The 18,400-nt window shown below is 48.8% G+C and overlaps 7 protein-coding genes across 7 annotated transcripts; 4 read left to right on the forward strand and 3 right to left on the reverse strand.

Annotated features, from left to right (window-relative positions):
• Positions 1-281: 281 nt before the first annotated feature.
• Positions 282-1,466, reverse strand: GIQ15_04518 (RTA1 domain-containing protein; the record flags this gene model as incomplete). The annotated part of the gene is made up of 3 exons (XM_033551935.1): positions 282-652; positions 710-1,269; positions 1,348-1,466. The coding sequence occupies 3 exons, from the start codon at positions 1,464-1,466 to the stop codon at positions 282-284; spliced, it is 1,050 nt and encodes a 349-aa protein (XP_033405665.1).
• Positions 1,467-2,200: 734 nt separating this feature from the next.
• GIQ15_04519 (uncharacterized protein) lies at positions 2,201-4,203 on the reverse strand (the record flags this gene model as incomplete). The annotated part of the gene is made up of 3 exons (XM_033551936.1): positions 2,201-3,798; positions 3,853-4,089; positions 4,152-4,203. The coding sequence occupies 3 exons, from the start codon at positions 4,201-4,203 to the stop codon at positions 2,201-2,203; spliced, it is 1,887 nt and encodes a 628-aa protein (XP_033405666.1).
• A 915-nt stretch (positions 4,204-5,118) lies between these two features.
• On the forward strand, positions 5,119-6,831 carry GIQ15_04520 (UBX domain-containing protein 2; the record flags this gene model as incomplete). Its single annotated transcript, XM_033551937.1, has 2 exons — positions 5,119-5,635; positions 5,702-6,831. 2 exons carry the CDS (start codon positions 5,119-5,121, stop codon positions 6,829-6,831), a joined length of 1,647 nt encoding a protein of 548 aa, XP_033405667.1.
• A 733-nt stretch (positions 6,832-7,564) lies between these two features.
• GIQ15_04521 (uncharacterized protein) lies at positions 7,565-8,218 on the forward strand (the record flags this gene model as incomplete). The annotated part of the gene is made up of 1 exon (XM_033551938.1): positions 7,565-8,218. One exon carries the CDS (start codon positions 7,565-7,567, stop codon positions 8,216-8,218), a length of 654 nt encoding a protein of 217 aa, XP_033405668.1.
• A 1,053-nt stretch (positions 8,219-9,271) lies between these two features.
• GIQ15_04522 (serine/threonine-protein kinase 24) lies at positions 9,272-11,390 on the forward strand (the record flags this gene model as incomplete). The annotated part of the gene is made up of 2 exons (XM_033551939.1): positions 9,272-9,617; positions 9,685-11,390. The coding sequence occupies 2 exons, from the start codon at positions 9,272-9,274 to the stop codon at positions 11,388-11,390; spliced, it is 2,052 nt and encodes a 683-aa protein (XP_033405669.1).
• A 422-nt stretch (positions 11,391-11,812) lies between these two features.
• Positions 11,813-13,336, reverse strand: GIQ15_04523 (het-s domain protein; the record flags this gene model as incomplete). Its single annotated transcript, XM_033551940.1, has 1 exon — positions 11,813-13,336. The coding sequence occupies one exon, from the start codon at positions 13,334-13,336 to the stop codon at positions 11,813-11,815; it is 1,524 nt and encodes a 507-aa protein (XP_033405670.1).
• Positions 13,337-13,784: 448 nt separating this feature from the next.
• On the forward strand, positions 13,785-18,136 carry GIQ15_04524 (uncharacterized protein; the record flags this gene model as incomplete). Its single annotated transcript, XM_033551941.1, has 8 exons — positions 13,785-14,358; positions 14,414-14,438; positions 14,912-15,031; positions 15,084-16,477; positions 16,667-17,158; positions 17,213-17,331; positions 17,388-17,442; positions 17,502-18,136. 8 exons carry the CDS (start codon positions 13,785-13,787, stop codon positions 18,134-18,136), a joined length of 3,414 nt encoding a protein of 1,137 aa, XP_033405671.1.
• Between the last annotated feature and the right edge of the window lie 264 nt (positions 18,137-18,400).

Consider the following 18,400-nt stretch of genomic DNA (forward strand, 5'->3'; position numbering starts at 1 on the left):
AGACAGCGTTCTAGCTACAAGGCTTTATGTACTACAGTATAAGGAGCTAATGACGTTGCTTGATTGAAGACAATGTCATTAAGCCTATTTGATTTCTTGAGAGCCGGATCCTTTTTGATATTTACGAACTTCAAAGCCTGGAAAGCGATCAGAAACACTATAAAGCGAACTGCTGTTATGCATCCGGCCCCCGTGCGTCAAGGATTTCACTCAAAGGTAGATACTTAACTGACAAACGAAAATGGAGTATTATCATACAAATTCAAGGCCAACTATTCCCGTCATTGGTGAAATCCATCGCGCGGCCTATTTTCCAGCATCCTCACGCTTTCCGGCATCATTTCGTCGTCTCCTCTTGATGCCCCTTCCTGATAACGTTTCTCGGTCTTCTTCCTGTTAAACAGGCCTTTGATATCCAAGGGATCAGCAATTTTCATCATTAAAGGCCTGGTATCCTCTAGCGTTCCTTCCGAGCTGTCATCTTTTTCCTCCGTACCGTTCGCGAGCAAGTATATGTGTGGGTTGCTTGGTAGGAGACTTCCAGGGTGAAAAACATTGAACATGGCCACGTTTATAAACATTATGAGAGCCTCCAAACAAAGAAATGGTGCCTCAGTAGCTCGAAATGGATGATCCGAAGGTAGAAAATTCTCTTGAATCGTTTTGTTAGCCTATTACGTGACCATAGAAGGTGGATTCTTGGACTTACCAGCAATATGATACCCCGATCTCACGGCTATCAACAAGGAAGAAGCATATAAAGTATATGTGACCTTCACCCAACCAGGAGTCCCACCAGCCTTTTGATGACTCGCTTTCCAAAAACCTCGACTTGTTGCCCGTATCTGAAAGATAAATATCACCACAACGAAGCACATGAATAGGGCGAGCTGTATGATCACCGCAGCCCTAAGTAGGTTCAAGCCCAATTTTGCCCTAACACTATTTGGGTCCCCGCTACCGTCCATGATACCCGCGCCAACCCAAACGGCAATTTCTGCCAGGACATCGAAAACAATGAACGTTCGGACGGTTCTGAGAGGCGATATTGGTGCCGCCGATCTGACATAGCTGAATATTCGGCCACATACGAAGTAGTCTGCACCCGCGTATGTAGGACCGGCACCGAGGGTGAACATGGAGGATATACGCCATAATGTGCGTGCATCTCCTACCTTGAGAGCGCTCAACGAACGAGCGACGAAACCGATACCAGAAAATGTTGTTCCTAGGATGAAGGGCATAGTGAACTTTTGAGGCCGCGTTGCGCTGCACAGTAGTGTAGTTAGCATTTAATTGTTATGGTTCGATATTAAAGTAGATAGGAATGGCAGAGCGTAGACATACTTATACTGAACTTCATGAAGGATGGACGACGCGATGTATAGAACTGCAAATATGATGGCTGCTGCTTTGTTCGGGAAATAGTGATATAACTCCTTGATCATTTCCTCCTTGGAAGCCATGTTTATTTCTTGCTCCTCTGGCTTTGATTAGAATTGTATATTAGTGATAATGAAAAATAATTTGCGAGTATATGCGTGAAATAAAATGAGGTTGATATATACAACTAGGACCTTGCAGAAGGTATCTTATATACCGCCTACATTTATTTACTTTATGCCCAATATATCTTGTTGACCTGGCCGTAGCCATGTCTGCGCCTCAAACACTCCTAAGCTGAATCTCAGAGTCGCAAGATTCTACGTTGTACGTTGTATAGGGCTGGATACACTTTTATGCCAGAGCCACGGATAAAAGTGGAGCAAGAGGAGCTCGTACCAGGTCTTGGCCACCTTAACTTCCTAAACGGGTCATTTAACGGGAGCTTAACTTTAATTCCAATCACGTGATATTATATTGAAAAACACTGCCCATGGGGCCATTGTCTCCATGCTTGTTTATGCAGTTGTCTGTGGAGTACGCATATCCGAAATTACCTAAAAGGGCGAATATCAGGGAGTGGCTTAGGTATGGAGGATTAAAGATGTCAATAAAGTAAATAATTAATTTAACACAGTACTCCTAGGCTTAACGCTATTGCAGAGCTAGAAGAGAAGAATAGAAATAATTGAACAATGAAACAAGAAGGTGACCCAAAAACAACTCCAAACACCAGGGTATGCTAGCTATAATAACACATGCATCGCCATAAAAAAACATGGACGTGGCTAATTATACATTAATAACAGGTAAACTTTTAATAATCGTCAGAGGCAAGCAGGGATCTGAGAATACCCTCTCCGGGGCCAGAAATCTGACCTTGCACCTCCTTTTCTCCAACAAGGCATACTAGACCACTATCGTCTGTTCGAATCATGTTTCGCACAGCAGGTGGCCTACCACGACCGGATTTTGTGGGGGTAGAGAACAGCCCGGCCGAACCTGCGGGAGAACCAGCTCCACGGCCACGGCCATCGACCTCCCCAACCAAGCCCATGGTTTCAAGGTTGCTGATGACATCTCTAAACTCGGTCGCGGTAAGCGGTTGGAGGACGTTATCTCGACGGCAAAGTCCGGAGTATGTTTCGAACAGCTCTCTGCTTGTAGGCGCAGTGGAGCGTGGGGACTTGGTAGGCGTTTTATAGACAACGTTGGCAGTTTGTTGCTTCTTGCCGAATGAAATCAAAGCGCAGAGGGCAGCCTTTTGTTGCAGGTTTAGGTTTTGAAGTCTTTCAGTTGTGCCGTTCCCGAAAGTAGATGAAGTGACTCGAGCGACATGGGCTACTGTTGCTCGGGGAGCGGTGGCAACTGTGTGCTCCGTCGGCTGTGGAATAGATACCGGTGTTGATGCCAGATTCTTGTTTTCGAGTAGAGGTGCTTTGGAGGGGCTAGTAATAATAGCAGAAGCAGCTTTTTGTTGGGTATCACGCTCCAAAAGAGAGATAGTTCGGTAAACGATATCAAAGGCCTTCCTTAAATCTCCCGATTGAGAGGCAACCTTCCGCGAACAGAGTTGAATAGCAGCCGGATGAAGGAAAGGGGTCGGGTTTGCTGCAGCTTCGGATTCCTTGGGTAGTAAAGATCGTAGACGGGTGGTGATGACATCGGCAATCTGTGCAGGTGTATATGGAAGGAACGGCAGTAGGTGAGGTTTCAGGTTCTTCGCTTTCAAACGTGGCAAGAGTCTATCTGTCAAGTCTAGTGCATTTGCAATCCCAATCAGGATAAGGTGAGATGACTTGTGCAGGGACCATTCAAAGAGCTTGTACAGGATCTCAATGTCGCCGGTCAAAAGATGATCGATTTCATCCAGAACGACAAGGTAGAGTGGACCGGACGACTTCTTGGGCACGAACATGGCCTCAAGTCGCTCCGCCTCGCTCTTCTTGAAGACACTGGTGTTTTCACATAGGTCTTCGATGAGATTGCCGTAGATATCCCTGGCAGTCGTCAAGCTGGCACAGTTGACATGGGCCACTTTGATGGAATCGGGAGACTTCTCCAGCTCCCGAGAGACCTCGTCTATGAGTGCCGTTTTGCCTGTGCCTGGGGGTCCGCTCACGTAGATGCATCCGCCTTTCCTGGCGTCGACCGACTGTTGAATGAAGTTCTTCATCTCTCTTGTCTCATTGTCTCGACCAACCAGCTGGCCCGGGTTCGCGCTCCTGGTGAAGAGTTGCTTTGCAGCCGTGAATACGGATCGGGTAGCCTTTGGTGTAGATAGGGTACGTGGAGTTCTGGGAGTCAAGGGCTTCCCTCCAACCTGCACACGATGCTTTGGCGTAACCGGGAGGAGAACGTTCGTGTATCTCTGTGCTTTTGGAGTGGTGAACTCGACGGGTTCGGCATTTTCATCTAAGCGCGTACGTTAGCTATTTGGGTCTCTCTGCCACGGACAGATCAACCTACCATTAAGCCCGTTAACCGTCGACTTGCTCGGTGAGCTGGTCTTGTCATCGGTAATACGTTTCGTCCGTACATTACGGCTTGGTGTGTTTGCATCGCAGGGGCGCTTGAGGGTGGTGGTCGATCGTGAGCTGGAGCGTTTTTGGCATGTCGACGATATAAAGGGGTCCTCTTCGTCGGTATAGATCTTGCGGCTTGCCCTTGCCAGACGTTTGCTTAGTGATCGTAAAGAAGGTGCATCTACAATTATCACGGGTCAGCTTTGTATCCTGGAAAGAGAGGACTGAGCAGAGTAGAATTACCAGCAGACTCGAGAGCAGGTCTCTGTCGCTTCCCTAGAACTGACGATGCCATCGCTCTGGCTGCGAGTTGGTATAGGAAGTGAAGTGCGTGGAGGAGAGGCTTGGTTGCTGTATTGGCAAAGCAGCAAGAGAGAGTGTGGTGGTTGAGGAAGTACAGGTGGAGCGCGGAGGAAGTACCTGCAGAAGTACCTTTTTCTATGGGTGGAAGTCACTTTTTTCCAAGGCGCGTCCAGACCTCGAGACGCGAGCGCGTCGTGGCTTAAAGTGGCAAGGCGAGCGCGTTTCGCGTAGGAAACAGAAAGAGCAGGTTAGCCGAGGCGTCTTGGCAGGGACACGCTGAAAGGGGAAAGGGCGTGTCCCGCGTCGTGTCGGTGGCCTGTTCTTCCGCTCCGGGCCTAATCGGGTCTTCCGGAGGACCACGGTTGGCGGCAGAGACCAGACACGCAGCTGGTTGTGCATTATTTTGTGCTTTCTTGGCAAGAAGCCACAGCCACATTAGTAATATCTGACTAATAAATAGCTTCTGACTAAGCAGCCTCGGGTTTGCGGCCCGCGACGGGATCGGAACATCGTTAGTGCGGCATGCCGTTTGACGTTCGACCTTGGCGGCTTTCTTCGATGCTTGTTTCCATCATAGTGAGATCATACGCAAGAACTGGTGGATGCCTGCGACTTCACCGACTCTCGGACTCACAAATACTTCTAGAGGCCTCTGGACTGTCTCTCGATAGCGGATTCTTCTTTCACAACCCCCATCACTCACCACACTGGAACGTTCCCCTTTGTGTTTGCTTAAAAAGCCGCCTATCTTGAATCGTCATATCTGCCCCACGCATAACCCTCTTCATTACTCTCTAGGCCCATCTGCTTCCTTCAACAGAGTGATAGATAACCGGGAAACCTCGCTCTATCACATCTCAACTACACCTCATCTGCGCCCTGCCCTGGACGGGCCACCGACGTCACCATGGCCGACCCAACAGTGGCACAGTTCATAGAGATCACTGGATCTTCTCCAGAGATCGCTACCCAGTACCTACAGCTGACCGACAGCAATCTCGAGACTGCCATGCAGCTCTACTTCGAGAACGGCGGCAATCCGATCCAGCCTTCCGCGCCCGAAACACAGACTGCACCCCCCGTTCCACATTCATCAACTCGACCGCAACGAACGACTGGCTACGAAGATGAAGACGGGGTAGTACACTTGGACTCTGACGATGATGATGTTCAGTTTGTGGACACGGTTGCAGACCACAGTAGTGGCCCCGCGGCAGGTGGGAATACGTTCGACGCAGACCTAGAGATGGCCAGGAGGCTGCAGGAGGAATTTTACCACGGCGGCGATTCGATAGGTGGGGGTATAGGCGATGACGTTCGAGCACCGATGGAGAGAAGGACCGAAACGCTCGTGGGGCCGGATATGGACGGTGGACTTCCAGACGGGGGATTCAGCCGGCTGCAGGCATCTGCGAATCGTTGGAGTATGATTTAACTCATATAACACAGATACTGACCATTGATTGGCCATGGCTAACTGTGATGGATAGGAAACCGACCTGGTATCTTCAACCAGAGAGAAATCGACAGCTCTATCTGGAACGAAGACACCGAGCCCTCAAACTCGGCCATTCTCGCACGCGCAACCGGCGGAGCCTCAGAGTCATCGTCCAAGGCTAATATGCTGGCTGAAATGTACCGACCTCCCTTTGAAATCATGTCTCGCCTACCCTGGGACCTAGCACGAGATGAAGGCCGAGAGAAGATGAAGTGGCTATTAGTCAACATCCAAGACTCGTCCATCTTCGACTGTCAACTATTAAATCGCGATCTATGGAAAAACGACGGCATCAAGGAGACAATACGAGAGCATTTCCTGTTTATGCAGTTCTCAAAGGATGATCCTCGCGGTGCACAATATATCCAATACTACTTCCCAGGCCACGATGTATCCGACAACTACCCACACATTGCCATCGTCGACCCACGGACCGGCGAGCAGGTGAAGAGCTGGAGCGGCCCGCCTGTCGTCAAAGCTCCCGAGTTCTTAATGCAGCTACACGAGTTCCTCGATAGATACAGTCTCGACACCAACGTCCGCAACCCTGTAGCGAAGCGGAAACCCGAAGTCAAACCTCAATCAAAAATAGACACCATGACGGAGGAAGAGATGCTAGATATGGCGCTGAAAAACAGCCTTGTAGGCCAGGAATCGTCAAAACTGGAAGATCCGGATGACCTAACGCGAAGTATCGGAGATATCAAAGGCAAAGGGAAGGCCATTTCTATTGACGATGATGATGATATAGATATGGTCAAGGGCCACAAGGAACCGAATGGCCATGGCGACGACGCAGACGAGGAGGAACCTGCTGCCTCAGACTCACCATTCTTTAAAATACCCTCTGATAAACCACATACCGAACCTGCCGCGGACCCGGCAACAACCACTAGGATCCAATTCCGCCATTCTTCTGGCCGAATAATTCGACGGTTCGCCCTATCGGATCCTGTCCAGCGACTGTACGAATGGCTCAAGGCGTCGCCTCTCGAAGACAAGCAGGGAGTGGAGTTTGAGCTGGTATCTATGGGCCAGAATCTGATATCACTACTGGACCAGACTGTTGAAGAAGCCGGGCTGAAGAACGGGACAGTGATGGTTGGATTTATTGAAGACTAGATAGGCTGCCTTTGACCATAATGCAGTAACACATCATGATACCACGCAACACGACCCCTGACGCGCTTTACATCATTCATCTGATATAGACTGGCTTATCTAACTGGCCTGAAGCACTGTCTGCCATACCCATAGGCGCAGTGCAATGCACTCATGACCTTTCCCTGGCGAACTTTTCTACTATTGGTCTGCTGTTTGGTGGCTGGCTATGGCTTGGACATGCAATAGGCCTTGGATTCTGTTTTCCTACACAATGTACGGTGGAATACTGACTCCTTTTCCGCTCATTTTTTTCTTGAAGCTCAGGGATATTATAATATTAGGTAGATAAAAGGAAGCAAATGAGACATCCATTCAAGCCAGCCATTTCCCGGCTTTCCAGACGTTGCGAGGAGGGCGAGCCGGCATGACGGGCGTGTCTTGCACCCCTCGACGTCGAGTAGACAACCGTATGACTTCCCCTTCTCCCTGTCCCTCCCCTCCTCTACTCACCTCACCACCAAACGCGAGATATCTCCATCACTGATCCTGTCAGAGGAGGGCTGTGGCCATCCAAAGAAGTGAGTATACCCTTTTAGCATTGCGCACTGTGTATTCTCTGCTCCTTTTGGGCCGTGTATGTCAGGTATGCTGACCTGTCTACCACGCGCCAGTCAGACTGTCTGTGAATCAAATCCATCATAAACTCATCTAGAATCACATACAACACCCTGTGCTGTGAGATATAGCAATCATGCTTGGAGACGAACGTCCAGGAATGGCCAGGTCAACGTCTTCCACCAGCGTTCGCGGCGTCCTTAAGGAGACGACAGAACCAGCAGTCTCTCCAGCAAAGGCAGAGGCAGCTCCCCAGACTGCACCAAAGCCTGCTCCTGAAGAGGGCTCATCAAGCGAAGATAAAGATGCTGGCTTCCTCATGCATCCCAAGGGCGTGTACATTGTCATCTCAGAGAACAAACACTTCACTGAAAAGTTCCACTGGGGTATCATTGTTGCTCGCAGCCAGAATGAAGGAATCCTCTACCACCGTGTCTTTGATGGCAGTGACTGGGTGCTTGAGATTGAAGAACATAAAGACATCCCTGCAGACAAGAGTGTCATGGTTATCCTGAAGGTGGGAGATGTGCCTGAGGTCACTCCCCAGTGGATTGAGGCCATCCAGGAGTGCATTGTCACTGCCCAGGTGCCCAGGATGACCATGGGGCCCGTCACCTGTCGCACTTTTGCTCTGGCTGCTGCCTATGAGATGGGGAACGGCGGCTTCACCAACCTGTATCCCAACTGGAGCAAGGTGAAGGGCATTGAACGTGAGGGAAACCAGTTTGCCTGGCATGCATCCAACCTGGGACGTCGCCTGGTTGTGGCCAGCCAGTGGTGCGACCTCTAGCTCTATTCACACAGGGCTCTGTGGGAGTTATGATGATTATAAGAGTATAGAGTATGATGGGTTACTGGAGTTATCAGAGGAATGGCCTTATGGAGTTATCAGAATATGGTTATGGAGTTATCAAAGGAATATGTTATGGAGTCGGTGAATAGGAGAAGGTGTTAATGGATTGACTAGTATATCTAACAATATCAACCAGCTGTTAATCTCATCCAACCAGCATGATATCTCCCATCTAACTAGATAATCCATGCAAGGCTCATCGCGTCTGTTGGAATTATCCATGGCCAGCTCAAGGCACAACCTGCTGCCGGCCAATGAAGAGCCCCTGGTTTCAGCTGAGTTGCAGGGACAAGCGGAAGAAGACGAGCCTTGTACACTCGAGACGTTAGTTCCCATCAGTCTAACCTGGCCTCGCCGACTGATTGGCCGCGGCGACGTTGCTGGGCCGCCATCTTCGGTGCTTCAGGCCAGGGGCGCCCGCGATGCATCGTGACATCTGCCCCCAAGCCAACCAAAACATCCGGTCGATCGTAAACACAACACTCCCACCTAAATAAACAACCACCGCCCGCCCGCCCGCCGCACCAGCTCCTCCTCCGTAAATAATTGGGCCTCCCAGACGCGACGTATCCGTCCTCACGCTTCGTGTTTTAAGCTTGTCGTTCGGCGTTTTTTATCGTGCGTTGGTGCTTGTTCCTCGTCTCCCCGCGCTGACCCACTGCACGTATAAATATAATAAGTTGAAAGAAAGAAAACTTCAACTCTCCCATGCGCCGTTTCGCAGAAGCTGTCGACGGTTATACGATATATCGGCGTTTAGATCGTGAAGTCGAGCGGGAGTGAAGTGACCGTCGACATGGAGGGCGTCGTGGACCCGGAGACGCTCTACACAAAGCAGAACTGCATCGGTATATAAGCCTGCTCCCCTGACCTGAGAATACGTGTGCAACCGGGGATCATGCGCTAATGAATTGTCCTTGTCAATAGGCGGAGGGAGTTTCGGGAGAGTCTATAAAGGGTACTGTCGTTCGCTCGTTCTCTTTGTCCTGAATGTCTGTCACTGATGTACGCCGGTCTAGGGTCGACAAGCGGACCGGTCAATCGGTTGCGATCAAGATAATCGACGTTGAAAATGCCGATGACGAAGTCGAAGATATCATACAGGAGATCTCGATATTATCGGAGCTCAATTCGCCGTACGTCACCAAATATCATGGCTCGTTCCTGAAGGGATCGGATCTATGGATCATAATGGAGTTTTGTTCGGGGGGCAGCTGCTCGGATTTGATGCGTGCGGGGCGCATATCGGAGGAATATATTATGATTATTCTTAGAGAACTGCTGCTGGGGTTGGATTACTTGCATAACGATAACAAACTACATCGAGATGTCAAAGGTATGACAAGCGTTCATGATAGCTCTTTTTGGGGCTACATTTTTTGGCTGACTTCTGACCTATACAGCGGCAAATGTATTACTTACGGCGAATGGACAGGTCAAGTTGGCCGACTTTGGTGTTTCTGGTCAACTATCGGCAACAATGACCAAGAAAAACACCTTCGTTGGAACCCCGTTCTGGATGGCCCCGGAGGTTATCAAACAGTCGGGTTACGACCACAAGGCTGATATCTGGTCCCTGGGTATCACGGCAATTGAGCTAGCTATGGGGGAGCCACCACTCTCAGACATTCATCCCATGAAGGTTCTCTTCCTGATTCCAAAGAACACTCCACCTACCCTCCAGGGAGCTTTCAGCAAATCGTTCAAGGACTTTGTTGATCTATGTCTAAGGCGTGATCCGAGAGAACGACCTACTGCCAAGGAGCTATTGAGACATCCGTTCGTTAAACGTGCGAAGAAAACAACATACCTAACAGAGTTGATAGAACGCTATGAACGATGGTTTGCGAAGAACGGGAACCGGCTACCGGACGATGAAGATGATGATATATATCACCAGCAGGAGCAGTACCAACCTGCCATGGCCGGAGGGGACGACGATCTATGGGACTTTGGCACCGTACGACCGGCAGGGGGGAACAGAGCTGCTGGGCTGCGTGCCATGAACGAGGCTGCAGCAAACGCAAGGGCACAGGTCCCCAATATGCAGAGTCGAACTCAGTCGAATAATAGCCATCATCCCGACTTACAGGAAAATATTCACAGTAAACTGTCGAAAGAGACGCTCAAGAGCCCGCCATCACCGCAGAAACGAAATTTCACTGCGGAAACACCGCCTGCGACCCCAAGCAATGTGTCCAGAGTACCGCTACCAACGCCTCAGCATTCTCAAACACAGTCGATACACCGCGATCAACTAAAGACACCAACTGCCCTTGGGAAGCCTCACCCTTCTCTGCCACAGCAGGAAGAAGAAAGCCCTAACACCCATGATTATGACCGGGCATTGCAGCGATCACTAGCCCAGGACCTTAACTTCCTAAAGCTAGCGGAGTCCCCTAACAGCACACCAACGCAACCTATCCCAAAAGCACCCGCTACTGAAGTAATCCATAGGAAGCCAGCTCCGATGCAATTGCCTGAAATACCTCCATTTAAGGGGCCATCTAGGTCATCGACCCCCACCCATATGTCCAAACCCCCGGGACAGTATCCTCTTCCTCCCCTCTCGGCTCATCCTTCGTCCAATCTTTCATCCCATCATCATCATCAGCAGCAACAACAACAGCAGCAGCAGCAGCAGCCTCAATCCACACGCTCCCAACCCCCAACTTCAGCACCAGAACATACCCCTGCCCCTCGCAAATCTCGCGACTCTCTAGACTCCATCTCCTCCCAATCAACAGTCCACTTCTCCTCTCACGACCAACCTAACCCCAACGAACCCATCACCGCACTCAACGGTGTGATCCTCCCTGCCCTCGAAGCCGCTCTCCACCGCCGCACATATGCTCTCAACTCCATGTGCCGTGTCCAACCAGGCACCCCAGCTAACCAACGGCCGTCGACAGAGCAGATACAGCGGCAGGTATATGCACACGAGAAGCTCAAGAGGCTCGTCGTCAAGGCTGCAGGCGTATTCAAGGAGATCGAGCGATGGGACTCTGAGGCGCCGTTGGGTATGGGCGGGGACATCAATGCGTTCCTTGAAGGCTTTTTAGAGGAGGTTCTTGTTCGTGTTGAACCGGAGGAGGACCCAGGAGAGTGAATTTGCATGTTTGCATATTTTCCTACCCTTATTCTTCTATTCGCTTTACTTTCGGTGTGAGGTGTTTACTTGTGTCTTATTTGGGGTTTTGCTTCCCTTCTGCCTTGTCGTTCCATGCGGATTTGGCATTTTCCGTGTTTCCCTTTACTTTTCTCTTTAGGAGTATGAGATAGCCTGATATGTGTTTACGTTTAGTTATGGTTTATGATGCTGATACCTTATGGTCGGTGAATGGTCAATGATGAATGAAGGATAAAATGTACCGTCTCACTCTTGCGATTTTCTTGCATCAAGGTAAGAGATGTCTATCTCTCATTGGATCTCTCGTTGGATATCCGGAGAGCTCTAGAAAAAGTAGAAAGAGAAAGAATATCGGCATATCGATAGCCTGCCTTATATAGTAGACGTAATAAGCCAGTAAATTAAAGACAGGAACTAATACTATTTATTGTAGATGCTGCTGTGTCCACAAAGTGTAGTGCAGCCTCCTTTGAGTCTTTATTATTGAGAACAACTGGCTCAGCACTACTGTCATCATCGTGTTCATCTAGACACTCCAAAAATCCTCGAATAAGCTGAGCCATCTTTACCCCAGCCACAGCCGGGATTCTTATATCGGTTAGTTTCACCAAGGCAGCTTTTATCTGATCAGGATACCGAGTGTAGGGCTCTGTTGGGCATATGTCACCTTCATCGAGTTCAAGTAGATTGAAAGCATCAATGAAGGCATCAGAGACCGCAGGCGGGTCCCTCGTTTTCAGAAGACTCTCCCAGGTGAGAATCTCTAACATGCAGACTCCGAGGCTGTATACATCATGGCCCATCGAGTACTCCTTCTCTGACGTGGGGAGTTGCCGCTCCGGGTGCTGATAGATCTTTTTCTGTAAGGTAACTTCATTCCTTAGGTTTGTGACACTATAATCGATGTGTCTTGCATATTGCCATCCAGACAGAAACAGATCCGGGGTCTCTTGATTGTCTAGCAAATCTCCAAGGGCCCCAGCTGGCTGAAGGAAAATGATATTCTCTGGCCTGATGTTCTTATGCACCAAGCGCAACACATGGGTCTGGATGACTGCTCTTGCGAGCTGATAGCATAGACTCACACGAAAGTTAAGCGAAGGCATTGCTGGATGATCTGACATGTAAGTCAAGAGTGTTGGAGGAGCGGTGCCCCCGAATGCTCCCGTAAACAGTAGTTGAAAGCTTGAAACGCCAGGCTGGCAATCATCTCGGAAGCCAGCGAGCTTGAGAATTCCAGCTTTCGGCTGAGCGTCGTGCACCTTTTCCGCCAGAATGCGGATATTCTCTCGAACGTCTTCCTTGTTTGAGGCGACATACGGCTTTGATTCGTATAAGAACCACTGAACGCCAGATGGGAGTCCGGCCTGGGGATTCGTGAGCCTTCCTTTGCTCAAGAATGTGCCTGGTTCTGGCATCGGACACCTTGTCTCGGGTTCAATCACCGTAAAGTCGTTGCCAGCGAGGAATAACGGTGAATAGCTTCTTTTGACCTCGCGAACCGCTATAACAGTATCCCGGAATCGTTCAAGCATGCCGGAAAGCATGTTGTCTCCCCCCAGAGCGGCCAACTGATCCCTTGCCTCATGTCTGGCAACCGTGTTCAGAATGGAGGAGTTCAAGATAATTTCGTCATAGAGCCGATCGACTTCAATCAGACGCTCGTTAAGGCGGTTCCACTGGCTTTCGAGACGGCGCTTGTGTTCTTCCTTCACCACAGAGCTTTTTAGCACATCCTTTGCCAGCTCAATCCAGGCAAGGAGCGCGCCTCTCCGGTCCTCTACCTCGAAAACCTGCAGCTGCCGGGCTATGGCTTTCAGCTTCTTTTCATGTTTGATTCTCTTGTAGATGCGTCGACCAAGGGTCACAAACTGTTCGCCGGCAGACGCTGACGCCAGCGCGACGCCAACAATCTCCAGAACCATGATCGTTAACCCAGCTGGTTCAGTCTCAGGGCACAGGGCCTTTGGTCTAGTTCATCAAGACTTCTCGCAGAAATATATCGAACTGGAGAGTGAGTGGCGGGGTAATCCTTCAACTTGGATGTATAGCCGCCGCTGCTCTTTGGGATTGCCAATATGAAGCCAGCAAGCCAGCAAGCCAGCAACCAGGCTGCATATACATGTAGTTTTCTCGCTGGGATATATTACGCCCTGGTCCCCGCGGAATATGAATATTCAATGCTGGCATTTCTCTCCCCGTGCCACCGTGGTGCTCGAGTTCCCCAACGATCTTGTTCTCTACAGACATCATTCTTCGATCCCACCAGGCTATAGGCCATAATCTTCCTCCCATTTAACTGACACCCCGGGTCTGGGTATCGTGATCATGAGTGGGCTTGAACCAATCCCCCTTGGTTCTACGGTTCTCGCTATGAGGTCGGGCATCGACTATCTAAATGCCCGTATCATGGCACACGTTCCGGAAACAATAGCAGAGCTCATCCAGGAGCTATCTGCATTAAACTGTCTTCTTCTTCAAGGAAGGGATTTTATTGAACAACAGATGGTTGACAACACAGACACCAAGAGGCTGTCTGAGTGCTTGAGCCTCTACTACGACCTAGCTCCTCAGATCCGAACGCTGGAAGCTTACCTCCAACAGTTACTGCCCCATGCCCACTCAAAAAGAGGAAAGCTCAAATGGCTACAAAAGAAGAATTCGATAGAGAAAGATATGATAGTGATTCGCCAACTGTCACTGAAGCTACTGGCCCTCCTGGATGAATGTGGTGGTGATAATTTTACTCCTACTTTAGTGTATTTTGGAGGGGATACAACGACATTGCAATCATTTCTCGACTGGCTGAGCCCTGATGATTACTCCACTCGGCTACAGGACATCCTTTCGGGGCGCATTCCAGACATTGGACCATCGATAGTGGAGCACTCTGACTTCCGTGAATGGCTGGAGAATCCTGGGGCGGCAATCTTGTGTACCGGCATGCGTAAGTTAATGTTCCCTTGGCCTTATGAACCTTTCTAACCACTAGTTATTCCTAGCTGGCATTGGGAAAACCACTCTCTGGTATGTGAATTCCAAGAATAAGCAGTTTTTTATTGTCATGATACCAATTAGAACAGTTCAACCGTTATACATCATTTACTCGAAAAGTATCCCCAACCACAATTTGCAGTGGGATATATATTCTTCAGTAGAGGAATACAGGACAATATGCAAACAGCTAGAGTTATTGGTTCGATCCTCCGTCAGCTTGGCCCCATATCGCTAAATTTGCAAGCCAGCCGCATATACTGGTCCCCTGGGCAAGGAATCCGACCCCTGTTGCACCAACTAATAGGGATTCTTATGTCTGGCCTCGACGAATTTAAACAGACTTTCATCGTTTTCGATGCATTGGATGAGTATAGTGAAGGAACTCAGGGATTTTTTACCAAGTTTGGGCCTTTATTTAGGCATCGTTCTACCAATATACTGATGACGTCGAGGCCATGCACTGCAAATACTCCCTTCAATAATGTTATACACATGGAGATTAGTCCCCCAAACGACGACGATATTCGCAAGTATTCGGCCGCGCTAATTGCACGTCAGAATACACTAAATACACAGATACGAAATGATACTATAGACGTGCTCGTCCAAAAATCTAACGGAAGGTCAGTAGCATGCTTCAGTGGTCACTTTTAAATTAACTAATATCTCGGTTAGCTTCATAAAGGCACGCCTGATCTTTGACTTACTACAGGATCTAGGAAATAATAAGGGATCGTACCCAGCGTGGGCTTCAAAAACTGATGCACACTCACTAGAGGGGCTGTACAGCCAAGTCATGGCCCGTTTGGTTCATACCAATTCAGCTTTGGAGATAATTACATGGGTCTACTGCCCACACAGGCCGCTAACTGTCCTTGAAATTCAGGAGGCTATTGCCCCGAATGTCCACGGTTCCACTTTATACGCCCGCCAGGCTCGACAGGATGTGCCATTGGCTACATTGTGCCATAACATGATCGTAGTAAACTCTGTATCCAATACAGTCACCCTTATTCATTCAACATTTAAAGAATTCCTAGCGAATTACCATAACAAGTGGCAATCTCTCCAACTCCCAGGCCTAAGCAGCCCAGCTACCTTCCTTTCACGGAAATGCCTTGCATATTTATGCCTCGATCGATTGGATGGAAAGGTGCCTTTGAAATTAGAAGACCTAAAGGAAGAACTGGCTCGTTATCCACTGCTTGAATATGCCGCAAATTTCTGGGGGAAGCATGCCCAGAATATCGAGTTGGACGATTATTTGGAACTCAGTCAAGCACTATTTGCTTCAGAGGCAAAGACTATGAGAGCTGGCTTGTTGATGGTGAGATCTGAAAAATACGAAAGGCAGTATGAAGAAGCCTATGCGAGAATGCGCCCATTACATATATGCGCGAGATTTGGGCTTGCCCCACTGGCCAAATATCTGATATCAAACAAAGCTCATGATATCGATGTGATGACTGAAGATAAATGGACTGCTTTGCATTGGGCAGCACGAAGTGGCTCAAATGAGATTGTGTCCATCTTACTCGACTCTAAAGCTCGTACTGAGAGCCGTACAAAGATAAGTAGCTGGACGCCGCTCCACCTTGCATCGAAGGAAGGGCATTACGAAATTGTGAAACTACTTTTAGATTCCAAGGCCAACGTGGAGGCTGAAGATGCCCAAGGTCGAACCCCTCTATATTTGGCTTGCTTGTCAAGGAAGGAAACTGTGGTCCAACTTCTTTTGTCACATACCAACAAGGCCGATGCAAATGTATACACCAAACTGGAACTAATGCCATTGCACTGTGCCTCCAAACTAGGGTATATTGAGATTGTGGAAGTCCTGATAGGTTATTCTGACATCAATGCGCGCGACGGCCTAGGGTATACCGCACTCGACGTGGCCATTATTAAGGGCCACCAATCCGTGGCTGATCTTCTTACCAGGGCAGGTGCCGAAGGCAAGAATAATGAATCAAGTTCCTCTGGCGATCCTACCATGATGAACTACAAAGCAAGGGACTGGTCAAGATTTGAGGTGGACGAGAAGAAAACAGCTGCTATCCCCCAGGGGAGTCAGTGCAAATCGCATGTGTTACGACACTGTTCAAGCCCCACCGCGACTCTACCAACTGTGAGTATTTAAGGCTTCAATACATTTTACAGGTGTCTTTTAGTTGAAACACGTTGCTAAAATCTCACGAATATGCAGGAAGTTTTTCGGAAAACATTTCATCTAGACAATTCAATGACTGAACTCCCAGAGCTGAGCTCCACAGAACGCCGAGATATAATCTCCAAATATTTCCTTTCCGAGCGCCGCATCCTCCATAGATTGCAGCACCCCAGTGTCGTCGAGTACTTCGGCTTTGATGAAAATCCTGATCAGAACACTCTCCTTTTGTATATGGAATATTGCGATATGGGGAACCTAGACCAGTTACACGGACTACCGCCTCCAACATCCCCATGTCATGAATTCGACCCTTATGAAGATAGTGGACCTGCATATAATGAGGATGAAGATGAAAACGGATTTTATACAGCCGAACGAATGCCCCAGGGTAAGACGACACCGCTCAACGGCTTAGAGGTCTGGGGCTTGATCTATCAGCTTAGCTCCGCGCTCGCGTATTTACACTATGGGTTGTCAATAAATCGAGAGGGTCCCAGGACTGCCTTTTTCGATGAGCCGTGGGCGTGTATAATTCATCGTGACATCAAACCTGCGAATGGCACGTGGACGATAGACCCCCGTTAAGTAAATAGTTACAACCGCTACTACCAGCTAACTGAGATATTACTATTAGTGGTCTTGCAAAGCATCGAACCAGGCATGTGGATCGCAAAAATTTGTGATTTGGGGATTGCCACCGCTCTTGAAACGAATGTTACAAGGCTGATCGGTACAAGAGCTTTCTACCCACCAGTAACTATCCTTTCATTCCTGCGGTCTTAAAGCTAGGAATTCTAACTTGATTCTAGGAGGTTTTAAAAGAGAGGCCATGGGCGATTAAGGGGGATATATTCTGCTTGGGCCGTAAGTCTGCACATTCAAATATCCCTGGCGCAAGTCTAGCATTTAGTAACGCTTTATAGGAACTATCCAACATGTATTGAAGCTGCAAGACGAGAAAAAAGACTCCATTTGCAAGTTCATTAAGGGTTGTTGCTGTCCCAACCCGAAGGGCAGGAAGAGTAGCCTGCACATCATGGAGGAGGCATATACCCACCTCCAGAGAAATGGAGGGCTGAATAATCTACCAACTACAGTCATCGAGCAATCGGCAGCCATCCATTCATACCTTAACGTTGGAATTGGGGGCTATGTCTTCCAAGCTTTCAGGCATATTGCAGAATTTCTAGACACCAATAAACCATTTGATGAAAATGCTAGAAAACAGCGGAAGATCACACTTGAGAAACTCAACCTCCTTTGGACAGATGGAGCCGGAGATCTGATTCTGCAACACCCTGACGATTCCACCGCGGCTGTCCTCGTCCTTCTAAGAAAGCGGTTGAATCTTGAGAAATTACTGTCATCAGGCGGGGATATCAATGTCCAGTGGAGGAAATCCGGTTGGACGCCCCTACACATCGCTGCCCAAGAGGGAAATACAGAGATAGTCAGGATGCTGGTAGAACGTAACGCACAGAAGACTGTGCGAGATACTACGACAAAGCTTCCGAGAGACTATGTGACTATAGGTGAAATATTAAAACTTCTTAGCTGACACCAGGAGACTGTTAAGGAGTATATGCGGCCTTATTATAGATATACAAAGCTACTAGATAATCTACATCTGGTTGCTTCATCGGTGGTTAGCGACAACATGAAAGTTTAGCAATTTGACGGAAGGATCACTAATTGATCCAAGGTACTCAGGGGAAAATCTCTTTGAATGGTGCATATTTACCCAAAGTCCAGCGCCCGTCGAGCGCAGAAAGCAGATCGAGGTGAGAAGAGGGAGAAGGACAGGCTGCAAGAGAAACATACG

Source organism: Arthroderma uncinatum (assembly GCF_011692745.1).
Source record: "Arthroderma uncinatum strain CBS 119779 chromosome Unknown scaffold3, whole genome shotgun sequence".
Classification (NCBI taxonomy): Eukaryota; Fungi; Ascomycota; class Eurotiomycetes; order Onygenales; family Arthrodermataceae; genus Arthroderma; species Arthroderma uncinatum.